Below are 14,062 nucleotides of genomic sequence, written 5' to 3' on the forward strand. Positions count from 1 at the left end.
GTCTGCTGCCTGGTTGAGTAAAGCCTCCACACATCACTCATCCCCAGTCAGACTGGAGCCTTTCAGGGGCGTCTTGTGGGAATGAGCCTTTTGAAATCAAAATTTATAATAAACCATTCTGTTCTGGAAAGGTATCATCCTTTCCTTGCATCCTTTCTTCTCTCTGTTCCCTCCAGCTCATCTGGCTTCCCACGCTGCTAAAAATAACATCTCACACTTATTTTAAGGATCTGGGCCACATATGTGTTTTATAATAGGTTTCAAACAAAATTGTTTGAGCATGGCAGAAGATCAAAATGCATTTTACTGACTTCTTCACAATTGATTTCTTCAAAAGAATTTAATATTTTGAACTATAAAGATACTATTAAGATTTATTATTGTGTCAATTACATTAAAAAACATCTTAACAGAAACATTTTGACATCAAATATATTTTGCATGACGTCCAACCTGCATTGTCAACTTCTTGATCTGCAGTGGTAGCCGTAATGAAACATGAAGGGTAGAGAACTAACCAGAAAAAGCAGTAAGAAGATAAAAAAAAAGATCAAAGACCACAGTGCAGGAAGCGGATATGTAAAGTACAGTTCTTTTGTAGAAAGTTCATAAGAGAGCAGGCGAGCTGGACTCCCCACTGGAAACAGCTGCAGCCAAAGATCCATCAGATTGTGAAGAAACCCAAAACAGCTGGTCTACAAATGCAAGTGTCAAAGTGTCACAGTCCAGAGATAGTAGAGAACGGAGTTACTAGTGCAAGCTGCAAACCTCTTATCAGGAAAAAAAAATCTAAGGCATTTAACAAAGCCAGCCTATATCTCCTCCATTTTCACCAAGTATCTTGAGCAAAGGATTTGACAGCTGATAAATTAAAAGTTTTTCAGACCTGTTTTTGCACAATAAACTAAAATAATATTAAACAACAAAAGGGCTTGTTTAATAGAATGAATAGATGTGATAAAAGATTGTTTGTCTGTTTGTCACATTTATCACATCATCTTTAATCATAATAACCAATCACCCGTTCACTCATGGTGTGAATGGGTGAATGAGGCAGTTGTGTAAAGCACTTTGAGTGCTCAGAGTAGAAAAGCACTGTATAAGAACCAGTCCATTTACCACAAGGTCCCTGTGTTGATTGGTGCGGGTTCGATTCCAGCATCTGAGTTGCAAAGCAGGTGGGATGGTGGTGGCTAACTATACTAGCAGCCATTAAAAATGCAACAATATAGTATTTTCACAAATTTACCTACCCAGGATGTCCCAAAGGTGCTCAATGGGATTCCTATCAGCTGGTCTAACACTGTTAATGTTCAGACGCTTTGTTTTGCCGTATTTATTTGTATGTACTTGCTGCATTTTTAATGCCTCTTTGTATAGCTAATGCACTTCAACAAAAGACATAAAAAGCATTTTTTAAAAAGAAAAACAACAAAGCCACAGGGATGCCAGAGGAAGTGGTGACGGAGTAGTCCCCCGTTACTGCTGGAGTAGACACAGAGCATGAGATGATCACTGCCTACTCATAACACTATTATTCAGACGGATCATGAGAAACAGCCACAATGGTCCCTATCATATTTCATGACATTGACATTACTGTGAGCAGAGTAACAGTGGAGCATCTCACACACACAGTCTTGTGTTACTCAGGGCCGCAGCAGGCTTTCTATCAGCCTGTGTGTCTCAGTGGGCTCCTCCCCTCCCTGGGATCACCCAACACAGCTGAACCCTCACTACCACTTTTCAACACCTTCTAGCTGAATATATTTCTGTCTCCTTCTGTTCATCCCGTCCCTTTGCTTCTTCTGCTCCCGGCCACCATCTGCCATCTCTGTGTGACATGTGGAGCCCCACCAGCCTGCCCTCAACATCCGTCACTCAGCATCCTTGTTCCTCTCCTTTATCTTCTCTTTTTCTTTGCTTCATATCTTGTCCTTTCTATTTTTCATTTCCTTATATTTATTTCCTTTTTTGTTGTTTCCTTGACATTTTCTTCCTGCATTTGACCATTTTAACCTTTCCTTTTTCTTTTTTTTACTTTCTTCTCTTTACTTTATTATATTTGTTTTCCTCTTCTTTTTCGTTTGCTTCCTTTAATTTTTTCAGATGTTATCTTTTATTCACATTACTTTCCATTCTTTATTTTAATCAAATTTATTTTCTCTTTTTTCCTTTCCTTCCCTCTGCTTTAAATTCAGACATGAAAAACCTCTCTTGGGATTACTGCAGGTTGTTTGTCACTTGCTCATCTCATTCAGCTTGTTGATGACAAACTATAAATAGAGTGTGCGGGACTCAGGCGGCCCTCCACTTTTATATATTAACTTCGCATGGCCTATATAAGCTCTAATGAGGTTGGTTTACACAGTTTCTTCTTGTTGCTTCCCCCACTTTGAGAGCATCAGGGAGCAGATGTGGTGCAGAAAGACCAAACTAGCTTTGCTCTCATATATTTGTCAGTCCCTGAGGACAACTGAATGACTTGTCAGTAGCCAGATCTGCGCTTGTGTTCTCACTGGTGTTAGTTTATATCAGTTTGGGTTGAAGGTTTGGGATTTGGAAAAAATACAAAAAGATTTGGGAAGAATCAGGAGCTGTTATAGTCATATTTGTCATCTTTATTCACGAGATAAAAGTGTAAATAAACCTAATGAAGTTCTTTCACAGCCAAACTTAATATTTACACACTAGAATCCAGTCATATAGGCAGGGAAACAAAAAACAACACAAAACTGTCTGGCATATTGTTTAGATAACAAGTCGAAAGGAAAACAAAAAGTACTCCAAGTGAACTTCTTCTCTTTTTCCTGTGAGATGTAATTAATGTTGTTTACTCTGGAAGTGAGTCAACTTTTATCGCTGAATTCTTTCTACTGACTATGACTTGTTTGAGTGTAATTAACAGCACATATCCTGAGTATACAGGATATTTTTTATTAATTTCATTTGGTAGGGCACTGATCTGGATGCTTCTGTTGTTACAATATAGCCTTCTGTGACATTAAAGAGGTCACCTGATTCTATTAGCACAGCACTGTTGTATGTCATTGTTGTAAGGTAAAACTTTGTCACAGGCTGGACTGCAGACTGTGTGGAGGTTGTGATGTGGACCCAAAAGCAGACAACGCAAAGACTGAACGTAACAAAAAGCGAGCCTTTATTGTGACTGATTCAAAACCAAACGAGAAAATAAACTAGGCAAGAGCTGATCATAAAACCTAAACTGGGAAAACTAAGACATGGAAATATTTGGATAACTTGAAGACATGGAAACACAAAGGATGGTTAACAGACAGCCTGAAAGAGGACCAATTACAACTCACACCATAAATCTTAAGAGGAAACACACGGGGCGGATAAGCAAGACGGAGACAAGAATACACGGCTTGACACGAGGCTGGGAGGAGGGAATGCACAAGGGTAACAAGAAAGACTGGGGAGACAAAGGGAGGAGACACAAAGAGTGAAATACAGAAAAATTAAGATGACACAAAAGGAGAGGCGAGAGGACAGGACAGGCTGGAAAAAACATACACAAAGACAGACAGGGGAGACATGGAATAAAACACAAGGAGGGAAACATGTAAACAGAAAAGGGGGATCAGGCACATCGACAACAGAAATAGAAGCAAAACCACGACTAAACTCAGTGCTAAATAACAGAAAACTACAACACTTTAACCTCTGGATGTAATGCAGACTAAATCTTTATTAACGTTGCTGCTTTTTTAACTTGATGCTGGTCTTATTTTCATTGCCATTCAGTGTCTTTCCCATTACACACAAACTTTGTTTTCTTAGTTTGTGGACAGAACACAAGTCTGCTCATTGATAGTTTAACCTTTACTCCTGTCTCAGCATTTTAGACAGATTGTTCTTGACTGGCTCACAGTATTTATGGTTAATATTATAAATTAAACACAAAAAAACTACAGCTGTGAAAATATGTATGTGAAAGTATTTCTGTAGGTTGTCTGAAAGTGCGAGTGTAACGTGTATAACAGCAGTCCTGTCACAATGTTCGTCTGTTTCAGGCGTAGGAAATTATTTATACGTCAAACTTTTTAATAATTATGCAATGCAAATTGTTTAAAGCAAACATTATTTAAACAGTCGGCAAAAGTTAACTAAGAATTTTGTCTAAATTCTAAATAATGGAGCTAAATTAAGTTTAAGCACAGTCAGCTTTCTTTTGTTTATCTGCTTCAAATGTTAAAGTAATTTTAATGAAATTTAAATTTAAATGTATGCATTAAAAAAACAAACCTATTTATTTAGAAGGTTATTATTTGAATGCACCCATTTCAGGTCCTTTTGTAAAACTAAAAGCTGTCCTTACACCAGTGAATGAATGCTGTGGTCTTTGTTATTGTCATTTATTTCTGTCTGTAACAGACAGATCCCCCATCCTACTACAACACTTGACACAATTTCACTGTACAGCTGGGTCTTTTACCTCAGCTGTTTTCTGGTTTAGAAAGTAGAATCACATAATCAACAGCTGCATGTTTTAACTATTAGGTAACTATTTGTATACAGTATGTCATTGTCACCACTGCATTTTCTCCCCCTTATTTGGCTCTGAATATCAGGGGCAGTCTTTGCAGAGATGCCCAGAGCACCTCCAGCTCATTCAGGGAGACTAGTTCCCAAACCAAACAAGAGGTATAATCTCTCCAGCATGTCAGGGGTCTGCTCTGTGGACTCTTCCTGGTAGGACATGCCCCTGAATGTCTCACCTGGGTGACGATGAGGGGGCACTTGTCAGATGCTCAGACCACATCAACTAGCTCCTTTCGATGTGGAGCAGGAACAGCTCTACCCTGAGCTCCTCCCAAATGACTGAACTCATCCTCTCGGATGAGGAGGAAGTTCATTTTCACTGCTTGCACCTAAGACCTCATGTGACCATAGGTCATCAATAGCTGTCTGCCACACCACTGACACTCTACCGTTCCTGTCTGTCAGTTTCGGCTCCACTCTCACTTCACTCATGAACAAGACCCAGATAATCCCAAACTCCTCCATTTGGGCCATCAACTCCTCCCAGAGTGGGCAAGCCAGCCTTTTTCAACCACTCTGCAAATCATCCTAGTGCACGCTGGATGTCACCTCTTGATGAGGTCAGAAGAACCACAAGTCTGATCCTGCCAGAGACCATCTGCCACTTTGCTGCAACTGGACATGTATGAACAGAATCAGTGACAAAAGGAGCCCTGGTGAACTCCAACTCTCACCAAAAACAGGTCTGACGTACTGCCAGCAATGAAAACCAAGCTGTCACTATCCGGTTGTTCAGTCTGACGTCACTAGCCGTGTCTGGGTCTAAACTCCGCTGCAGGTCCATATATCAAACGATCACTATGGCATTACTGAGAGTTGAAAAACTGTCTAAAGTCTTTCATCTTTAATAAAATGATCAGCGTTCTGCTCTACCAGGTGTAACAATTGAGTTTAACATCCAGGCATCCATGAAAACGGAATTTATGACATTTAACGGAGTTAGAAGTTAGCAGGGAGTTAGCTCGCTAGCTTCTATCTAAATACAATATAGCATGTCCTGACTGCGGGGTTTTGGAAACAAATTAAAACGTACAGCTCTGTTATCACTTCCAGCATAAATGAAGACAGAAAACTAAATAGCAGTGACGTTTGCAGGGTTACTGAAGTTTGGCTAGCTGGTATATAATGATTTGCTACGTGACCGCTAGCGACACAGCTATGTTAGCATAATATAAACAAGCTAACTTTTTTTCCACTCGATAAAAGTTAACGTGAGTGTTCTCGGTGGTCAGGAACAAATGTAATCGCATGGCAGGATGCTGTAAAAGGACCAAACTTCAGCCAGGAGAACAACTGAGATAATCCATCCACAATACGAGGTTAGTCATTCATATACTGCTGCATGGGCTGGGCTGTAGTTACATCCTAAGGTTTTAAAAACTGAGCTTAAATAAATGATTAGTGGTAATAAAAGCCGAGGGAGGTCAACAGTGATCACTGACTGTTTTAGGAGCTTTTTGAGATCAAATAGAAGAAAATACATAACATTAAACATGTTAACAACACAAAAGCCATATTAAACGCAGACTACTTTAGACCCGGAAGTAGGATTCGTCGCGTCATCACTGAACAACCGGATAGATGGACAAGGACCAAATGGCCCATAATAATTGGCTATTCATCTCAATTTAACCCTAACCCCTTCCTGAAGAAGTTGGCCACAATCCCAGTCGATCAATTCAGAGACACTGTCCTCAGCCTCCAAGCGAAGTTACAGAGTGTTAAGTAAGACAGCCCTGCAACATCTAGGACCTTAAGCATAGTTTATGGTCCTGCAAACGCGTCCATCTAACATACATTCGCATTTGGACAGGGGGGGAGGTTTTCAGCCACCCTAGACATGCTCCCATGTAGTCTTCCAAAGTACTAAGTGCGTGTTGCTGGAAGCAGATAACCTGTGCATCTGCCAAATGCTACATTCAGGGGCATGTCCTACCAGGAAGAGTCCACAGGGCCTACTTGGTTAAAACAGCAGATTTCAACAGGAATGGGAGGAGGACAAAAGAAATTTCAAAGATCAACATATGCTGTTTTAGACCAGCAACTGGTCCACAGGCCGGTTGTACCACATACTTTGCATGACTCAGATGCAGGCAGATGATCCATTCTCCGTCTGCCAGCAGGCTGAGTAATAATACCTCTGCTGGGCCACAAATTCCACTCCAAGGGACTCACTGTGAATTTTTACTGCAGTCCTAAGCTGGATAGGACTACTTTTTCATCTCGATGGCTCTCTTCACCACCAGTGTACATCTGAACCTTCTGGTTCTGGGGTTAATACCATGACATCTTACAGCCACAGTTCTACACGCACTAGCTCAGGCTCCTTCCCACCAGAGAGGTGACCTTCCATGTTCCTAAAGCCAGAGTTGTCAGCTAGGGACTGGAACACCAGCACCTCCTCTCCAAAGCCTTCAGTGCTATGATCGACTGTGCACCAAGTGCTAGCATCAAATGCCTAAAGCACCACCTGCGAGCGGTGAGCCAACAGAAGGGTGGGCCCACGTAATGCTTTGGCCTAAGGCCCAGCCACCAGGGCAGGCTCCAGACTGCCAAATCTACAAACTTGGTCACATCAAGGAACTGAAGCACTAATATTTCTTGAATTGTAGTCACTATGAAGATTTCTTCAGCCACATTTTTAAGTACTGCTGTGGCTTCATAGTGTAGTGGTTTTATACATTTAAACAAATCCCTTGGAGGTTGCAGGAGGAAGAGCATCCAGTGTAAAAATCAGCCAAATTAAATATGCAGACCTACCCACTGTGAAAAATCCTTGTGAATAGGGGAGCGTTTGTTTATTGTGGTTTGGAGGAAGAGTACAGAACATTACTGACATGTTTAGTGTTAAAAAGCAGCTCAACTGTTAGAATATGTTCGTCCTAAGAGACGTTGTGTTAATGCAGCTACAGGTGAAAAAAGCAAGGTGTATTTGACATATGCTCATCTTACTGAGGAAATATTGTTGTATGTTAAAGCTGTATTTTATTGTAGTTGGTACTGCTAAATGTGCTATATTAAAGGCCAAGTTGTATAAATGTATCGTCTGATTTTCTTGTCTAACCATTAAAAATAAATAATGAAAAAAACATAATTTTTATGCAGGAATTCAATCACTCATTTGATCTAAAGCAAACATACTAAACTGTGGTTAACATGAGTGAATTAAGACATTTCTACTCAAAATAATTGAGATAAAATTACCACTTTAATCATTTTCACAAACATTAAGCGTACTAGAAAAAATATATCTGGATTTAGACGATTTTCTGTTGTGCGTGTGAATAAAAATTCCAGCTCAGCTTTTCCATTGTACATGTAAGTCATGCAATATTTTTAACAGTAAATATGTTGTTTTTATTGTCTTCAGCTATGGAGGAGCTGGATGGAGATGAGGTCAGAGTTTCCTCCAGGGGACGCTTTGCTGAGAGAGACATCGTCCAGGTGCACTGTATAAGATATATCCACTCTTATTTGGTGTTTATCAGTATAAAACTATGTAGAATTATTTTTTATCAACTGTCCAGGATAAAACCCGAATCAAAACTCAATCAAATTTATTTAACCTTCTTACCAGCAAAACATTCTAGTGATGTCAACAAATGTATAGATGTTTATGAGAAAAACACACTTTGCATGTTTGATCTGTCTCGAGTAAACGCGTTTCTGATAAGTTTATTGTCTCATTCACCGGTTTTAAAGTCATATTGTATATACCATGATATTCATTTGTAAATTAAGGTCAGAAAGGAGGATGAGACTGGTGATGATCACTGGCAATTTGTTAGCCAACAATCTCAGCTTTTTCTTTCATTTATGCTCACAATCAGAGCTGTTTGCCTGAATATTAAAGACATTTCCTTTCACTGACATAAGAAAGATCCAAGACCAGAATATTATTATTTATTGTTCAATATGAGCATCATCGACTAGAATAGGATATAGAGTATAAATGGACTGGTTCTTATCTAGTACTTTTCTGCTTACCTGATGCATGAGAGAGTAACTTGAATGCACCCGACATGGGGTTAGTATCTTGCCCAATGATATTTGGCTTGCAGACCAACCTTCTGATTAGTAGATGACCCGCTGTGAGCTCTAACCACCCCCAGTGTAGGACAGGAAATAAGGAAAAACAGAATAGTTTTCCTTTGAGTGCGTTTCAGTTGAAGTGGAAAAAGCCTGTGAGGCATAAGTCGTCAGTAACAACGATGATGACTTACATCCTAGCTCCACACTATCAAAATATATGATTTTTGAAAACTGTTGAAAAAATGTTTATGTCTTGACAACTAGGGCAAAAACCCCAACATTTTCAGATACATGAAAATTTACTTACAGTTTATGATTTACTGTGTGATTTTTGGCAGGTCATTTTTTGTGAATATTTCAATCTTAGAGCAAAAAAATGTTACCAACGATAATCTGAAGCCTCACAGTTTGAGCTTGATGTACTGTTATGTCAATACATCTGCAACATTAAAAGTAATAACTCCTCAACTGTATGAAAGCGTATTAGCAGCACCTTAGATGCTGAAGGAACCTACAAACACCAAATGAACTGAACAGTCACTTTTGCCTCCGATCCAGTTTGTTCCTTTCCGGGACTACATCGACCGGTCAGGGAACCAGGTCCTGAGCATGGCCCGACTGGCTAAGGATGTCCTGGCAGAGATCCCTGACCAGCTGCTGTCATTCATGAAGAGTCGGGGGATTGAACCCCGCCCCCCCCTGCCCGTCACCTCCGACTCCCCCTCAGTGTCCACCACAACTGCAACCAATACGTCTACGACCAAGCACTGCAACCCTCACCCCTGAGAGAAGGACAGCAGGCAGAGTGGATCAAGCTGTTTGGGCAAAGGGAAGTGTGTGTGTGCATGTGTGTGTGTAGGTGTGTTCTGGGGTTTTCAAGGTTATCTGACAGAAACCAAATCAGTAAACTGAACCTAAGAATTCCTTCTGAAAGCACTGACTACGAGGATTCCTCTGCAAGACATGTACAAGAAGCATAGAGAATAGATTTTTAAATCTTTTTTTATGTTTCTGATTTTTTGTCAACATCTGTCACAAACACTCTCCAGGTATAACACACGATTCTGCACAGACACACGGGCTCCATTCAAATCTATTGTTTCCTTTGTGTGTTGTAATCCACTATGGACGCTTTATTGACCTTTCTTGCAAAGGTGGGAAGTCAAAAGATTCTACTACTGGTCTTGTTCACAGTCTGCCGTAATAGAATAATAAATGCTGTAGCAGCCATCTAAACTGATTTCTATCAGCTGTGAAGAAAGACAGCTCTGAGGGTGATATCCTGTCCTTGTTTGCTTATTCTCAGGGTGTTTCAGTGGCTATTAAATCATGTCTTGGTTCTTGCAACTGAGGCCCAAGGAACACTGGCTCTTTTCTTAAAATTATATGCTGTCTATTACTGTAGAAAATGAAACTTTTGTTTTAGTTTACTTTAGCAAAGGCATGGAAATTGCTCTCCTTTTCAAAGACACTGTTAGAAGACAGGGCAAGTTTAAAGTTAAAATCCCCCATGGACATGAAGAGAGTTGCTTGTGAGCACCTCCTGAAAGGAGTAAACATACAAGGGTATGAAACCAGCCATCCCCTGCTCCTCTGCACCTGCAGCCGCTGTACAATTTGAACATATGGAAGGGCAGATCATTTCAGCCCTGGTTAAAAAGTCGAACATAGCCGTGTCTGTGAGCTCTGTCCCCAGTCTTCTTCTAAACTGTAAATCTCCTGGCTGTGGCTGTCATTTGGGATGAATCATGCATGAGGAAGGTGCCTCTGGTTCTGAAACTGTCTACAGCTTGTACCTATTTAAAATGAAAAGGGTTTCCCATTGCAGATTTTACAGGCCAGAAAACTTCAAATGTAGCAAAGAAAATGTGTGGGAAGAGTGGGAAACACCAAGAAGAAGAAGAAATCGAATGTGAGGTTTGGTACTTAGTGCTGCATTGTTCAGTTTGCAAACTTTATCTTCATCATGCATGCCGAATTCTTGTTTTTTTTTTCTTCTCATATCCTGTATTTTTATTTTCCTTGCTTTTGTTGTGTGCATGAATGATTTAAGCAAAAGAGAGCAAGTGCTTGAACAGAAAACCTAAATCTTTCATTGGCAGTCCCAAAGAGCCCAACACACTGCAGCTTACAAGTACACAGACAAAACAAATGCAAGAATAAAGCAGGAAAAACCAGCTGCTGTGTGGCCAAGAAATAGGATAAAATGCAACAAACATTAATCATTATTAAAATATTATTATTCATCAATTCACTTTTCTCATGCCTTTTATGCTCCTGTCTCTGTAAGAGCCCTCTATCCCTGAAATTCAGTCTTCTCACTGGCCATCCTCTGGAAAGTGACGGAAACCACCCAGTGCTTGAGAGCAGTGCTCGAATTTTGTAGGTGTGACCACAGAAAGAAATCTGTGGTGAACTGATGTCAGCTCATTGCAAAAGAAACATTTCCAAGTTCCTTCAAAACTTTGGGAACTGAACTCTGTTGTCTCGGTTAACCCCCCATGTAGCCACCACCATCAGTTTTTGAAGCCGGAAGTGACCATATTTAGATAAGAGGGACAAGTTTTAACTTACCAGCTAATGCTAGCAAGCTAATGCTAGCTAGGTTGAGCAAGGTGCATCGATAACATGAATCAACAAAGACAGCACCGGTTTAGCAGTGACTCAAGCTCCCTGTAGATGACACACCTATTAACCAAATCACTTTAAGTATTTTCAAAAGGTTGAATTAAAAAAAAAGATGTACTACCATAGCTTTTATGAAGCGAATCCTATTCATTCAATCCTGTTTTTTTTCTACTATACTTTTTAATGGTGTCGAGACAGGCATTTGATTGTAAGCCCAACAAGGGACAATTGTTGAAAATTAGCAATAGCTATAAACTTATGTGCGTTACATCTGTTTCATGTTTTGTACTTGGACTATGTTAAACTGCACTGTCCCTTTTAAATAAATAGATTAACATGGCAGACAGTGAGGTTAGACTTGCTTTTGAAGCCAGCCTCAAGTGATTCATGAAACTGCAGTTTTGGCACTTCAGTCCTGGCTTGATTTTGTTAACCCCATTGTTTCTGTTTCCGGTGTGTTTAGTTTGCAGTTCAAAGACAGGCTACACGTGAATGTTGCTAGTAAAAAGGTGCACAGTGCTAGAATTACAAACAAATAGTTTGTTAGGACTTCTGTCCTGAAACTCCAGCATATTGAAGGAAAGAGGATCTGCCACTGCATTAGAAACACTTGATCAAACTTGGTATATCACTAGCTAAGAAGTGGAGAGACGTAATGAGACAAGATGAGGTCAAATTAAATAAGATATAAGAGAAAAGTATTTGATTTTGTGCAGTGTGGGTTCTGTCCAGTAGCATATTTGTATTAGGATGTGTTTTTAATTATTACAATGGATTTCTGTATTTATTGTATATGTTGTAAAATGGCTCCATTTCATTGGTGTTTATTTTGTCCATTTTCATCTATATTCTAACATTTTAGCCTTCTGAGTTTTTGCAACGACACTATTTTTGCTGTTAGGTGGGCTCTTTTTTTGGTACCACTCCATAAAACAAATACTGTGAAGTTTCATCAATTTTCTTTTGTCTCTGACTTTTTTATGTAGGGTTAGCAACAGTTTTAGAATGTTCAACCTGGCTGTGTCACGAAAACAGAAACAATAATAACAACAACGAATGGATTATATGATATTTATCTGGATTACTGAGTATTTGTCACATTGTATCAGAAGGGAAATTGACATGTGGCCTTATTTCTGTCATAATCCTGCAAGTAAGTGTGAGGGAGGACTGTTATTTTGCATGCTTATATGGCTGTTATGCTGCTAATGATTGTACTATCTGTATTCATATCTGAAAAAGATTTCAGACAACATTCCTCTGTGTGTTTACTTGTGTACTGTGCAGAATCAATCCTTCTATTTCTGACTGCCAGCCTAATAATCCAGCATATAACAGATATATGAAAAGTAGGGTAGATTTGTATCAAACAACGTTTAAAACATGCATGTTTGTGTTATGACTATATGTAAACAAACCCAAAGTCACATAACCTGTTGGATATTTTTGTATGAAGCATGCTGAGCTTTCTACACAGTGTGTACAGGATGAGGTTATTATATACTGCTCACCAGTTCCATTTGTTATGTAGAAGCTGTGTGTAAATATGTTAAAGTGTTGTACAGAATATTTTGTGAAGTCTTCCTTCTTTCCATTTTTTCACTCTGTTCCAAATATTTCTTTTATTTTTGTTTCCACTTGTGTTGGTCAAAGTTTTTAATTTTGTCACTGTTTTCTAGCTTTTGCTTAAAAACCAAATAAAGATATTATTGAAGGCTGAACTGTAATCTTGCTCACTGTTTTACAGTAATTGCTGTGTTAAACTTCACTTACATCGCCTTTGTTTGTTTGTATTTTTAACTCAAAGATAAATTAGACCAACATCTTTTTTTTTCAAGCAATGATGAAAAATTGTTATTATTTATATATTTGTAAAGGGGCCAAATTATTTCAAATTTATGTACATTTTATACTTATAATCTGCATATTGTATCTATTTTCAAATTATTAAACTTTATGTAACTATATTTTGATTAGCCTCTTTTAGTTATCAGCTGAAGACAGAAGAAAAGTAAAGGGGGAGGTGTATTTGGAGTCAGTGAGACAGAAAAAAGGGCGGGAGTTTGGAGATGTGAGTAGTGACTTTATAAAGTAAAGACTATGACTAGTAAAGGGAGAGAGCTGGGTGATATGAAGGAGAGAAGGAAGACAGATATATTGTGTGTGCGGGAGAAGGGAAGTAGAGCCAGGAGCATTGGACGTGGATTCAAACTCTATTACTACAGTGCAGATAGGAAATGAAATGGAGAACGGGGAATCTTGAAGGAGTGCTATGGAGTTGAATGTCAGACAGGATCATGAACTTGAAGCTGGAAACTAATGGGCGGATGTCAGAAATTGTCTAGGAAATCATGAAATCATGAAGAAGAAGTGAGTGAATGCAGTGGCAAGGATTAAATGGAGGAAGTGAAGAAGGAAGAATGCTTTGCAGAGTTTAGTGGTGAGTTAAAACAGGCTCAGGAAGGTAGGGAAGAATATTCAGATGACTGGGAAAGTACAGCTAAAGTGGTGAGAGAAACTGCCCAAAAGCGGCACGTGTTTCCTCTGAGCATAAGAAAGAGGACAAAGAGATGGTGGTGATGCATCATTTGCTAGGCAGAGAGATGAAGTTAGAAAGGATGTGCAGCAGGTTAGAGTGATTAAGCATGGAGACAGAAATATAATAAGAGTGTGCTGAGAATATGGGAGGAGTGCCTTGATGAGTTGATGAATAGAGAAATTGAGAGAGAAGAGGACAAATGTCAGACAGTTAGTGAATTAGGAAGTGCAGAGGATTAGTAACGAAGATTAGAGTGGAAGGGTGCCGATGATATACCTGTGGAGGAATGAAGAAGGC

The 14,062-nt window shown here is 39.4% G+C and overlaps 2 protein-coding genes across 2 annotated transcripts in view; one reads left to right on the forward strand and one right to left on the reverse strand.

The window, feature by feature from the left end:
* LOC146669081 (copine-9-like) overlaps positions 1–12,835 on the forward strand; it is a 217,505-nt gene extending 204,670 nt beyond the window's left edge. The window contains exons 20-21 of the mRNA XM_085405516.1: positions 7,937–8,010; positions 9,157–12,835. Of these exons, the coding sequence (XP_085261642.1) occupies positions 7,937–8,010; positions 9,157–9,384 (302 nt within the window). The 3' untranslated portion in view covers positions 9,385–12,835. The remainder of the gene's footprint in view (positions 1–7,936; positions 8,011–9,156) is intronic.
* The window catches only part of LOC146669067 (uncharacterized), a 576,742-nt gene that overhangs the window by 522,598 nt on the left and 40,082 nt on the right, over positions 1–14,062 (reverse strand). The gene's annotated exons all lie outside the window — the stretch shown is intronic.

Source organism: Rhamphochromis longiceps, linkage group LG5, assembly GCF_057381845.1.
Source record: "Rhamphochromis longiceps isolate RC_006_pf linkage group LG5, R_longiceps_female_GT1.1, whole genome shotgun sequence".
Taxonomy (NCBI): Eukaryota; Metazoa; Chordata; class Actinopteri; order Cichliformes; family Cichlidae; genus Rhamphochromis; species Rhamphochromis longiceps.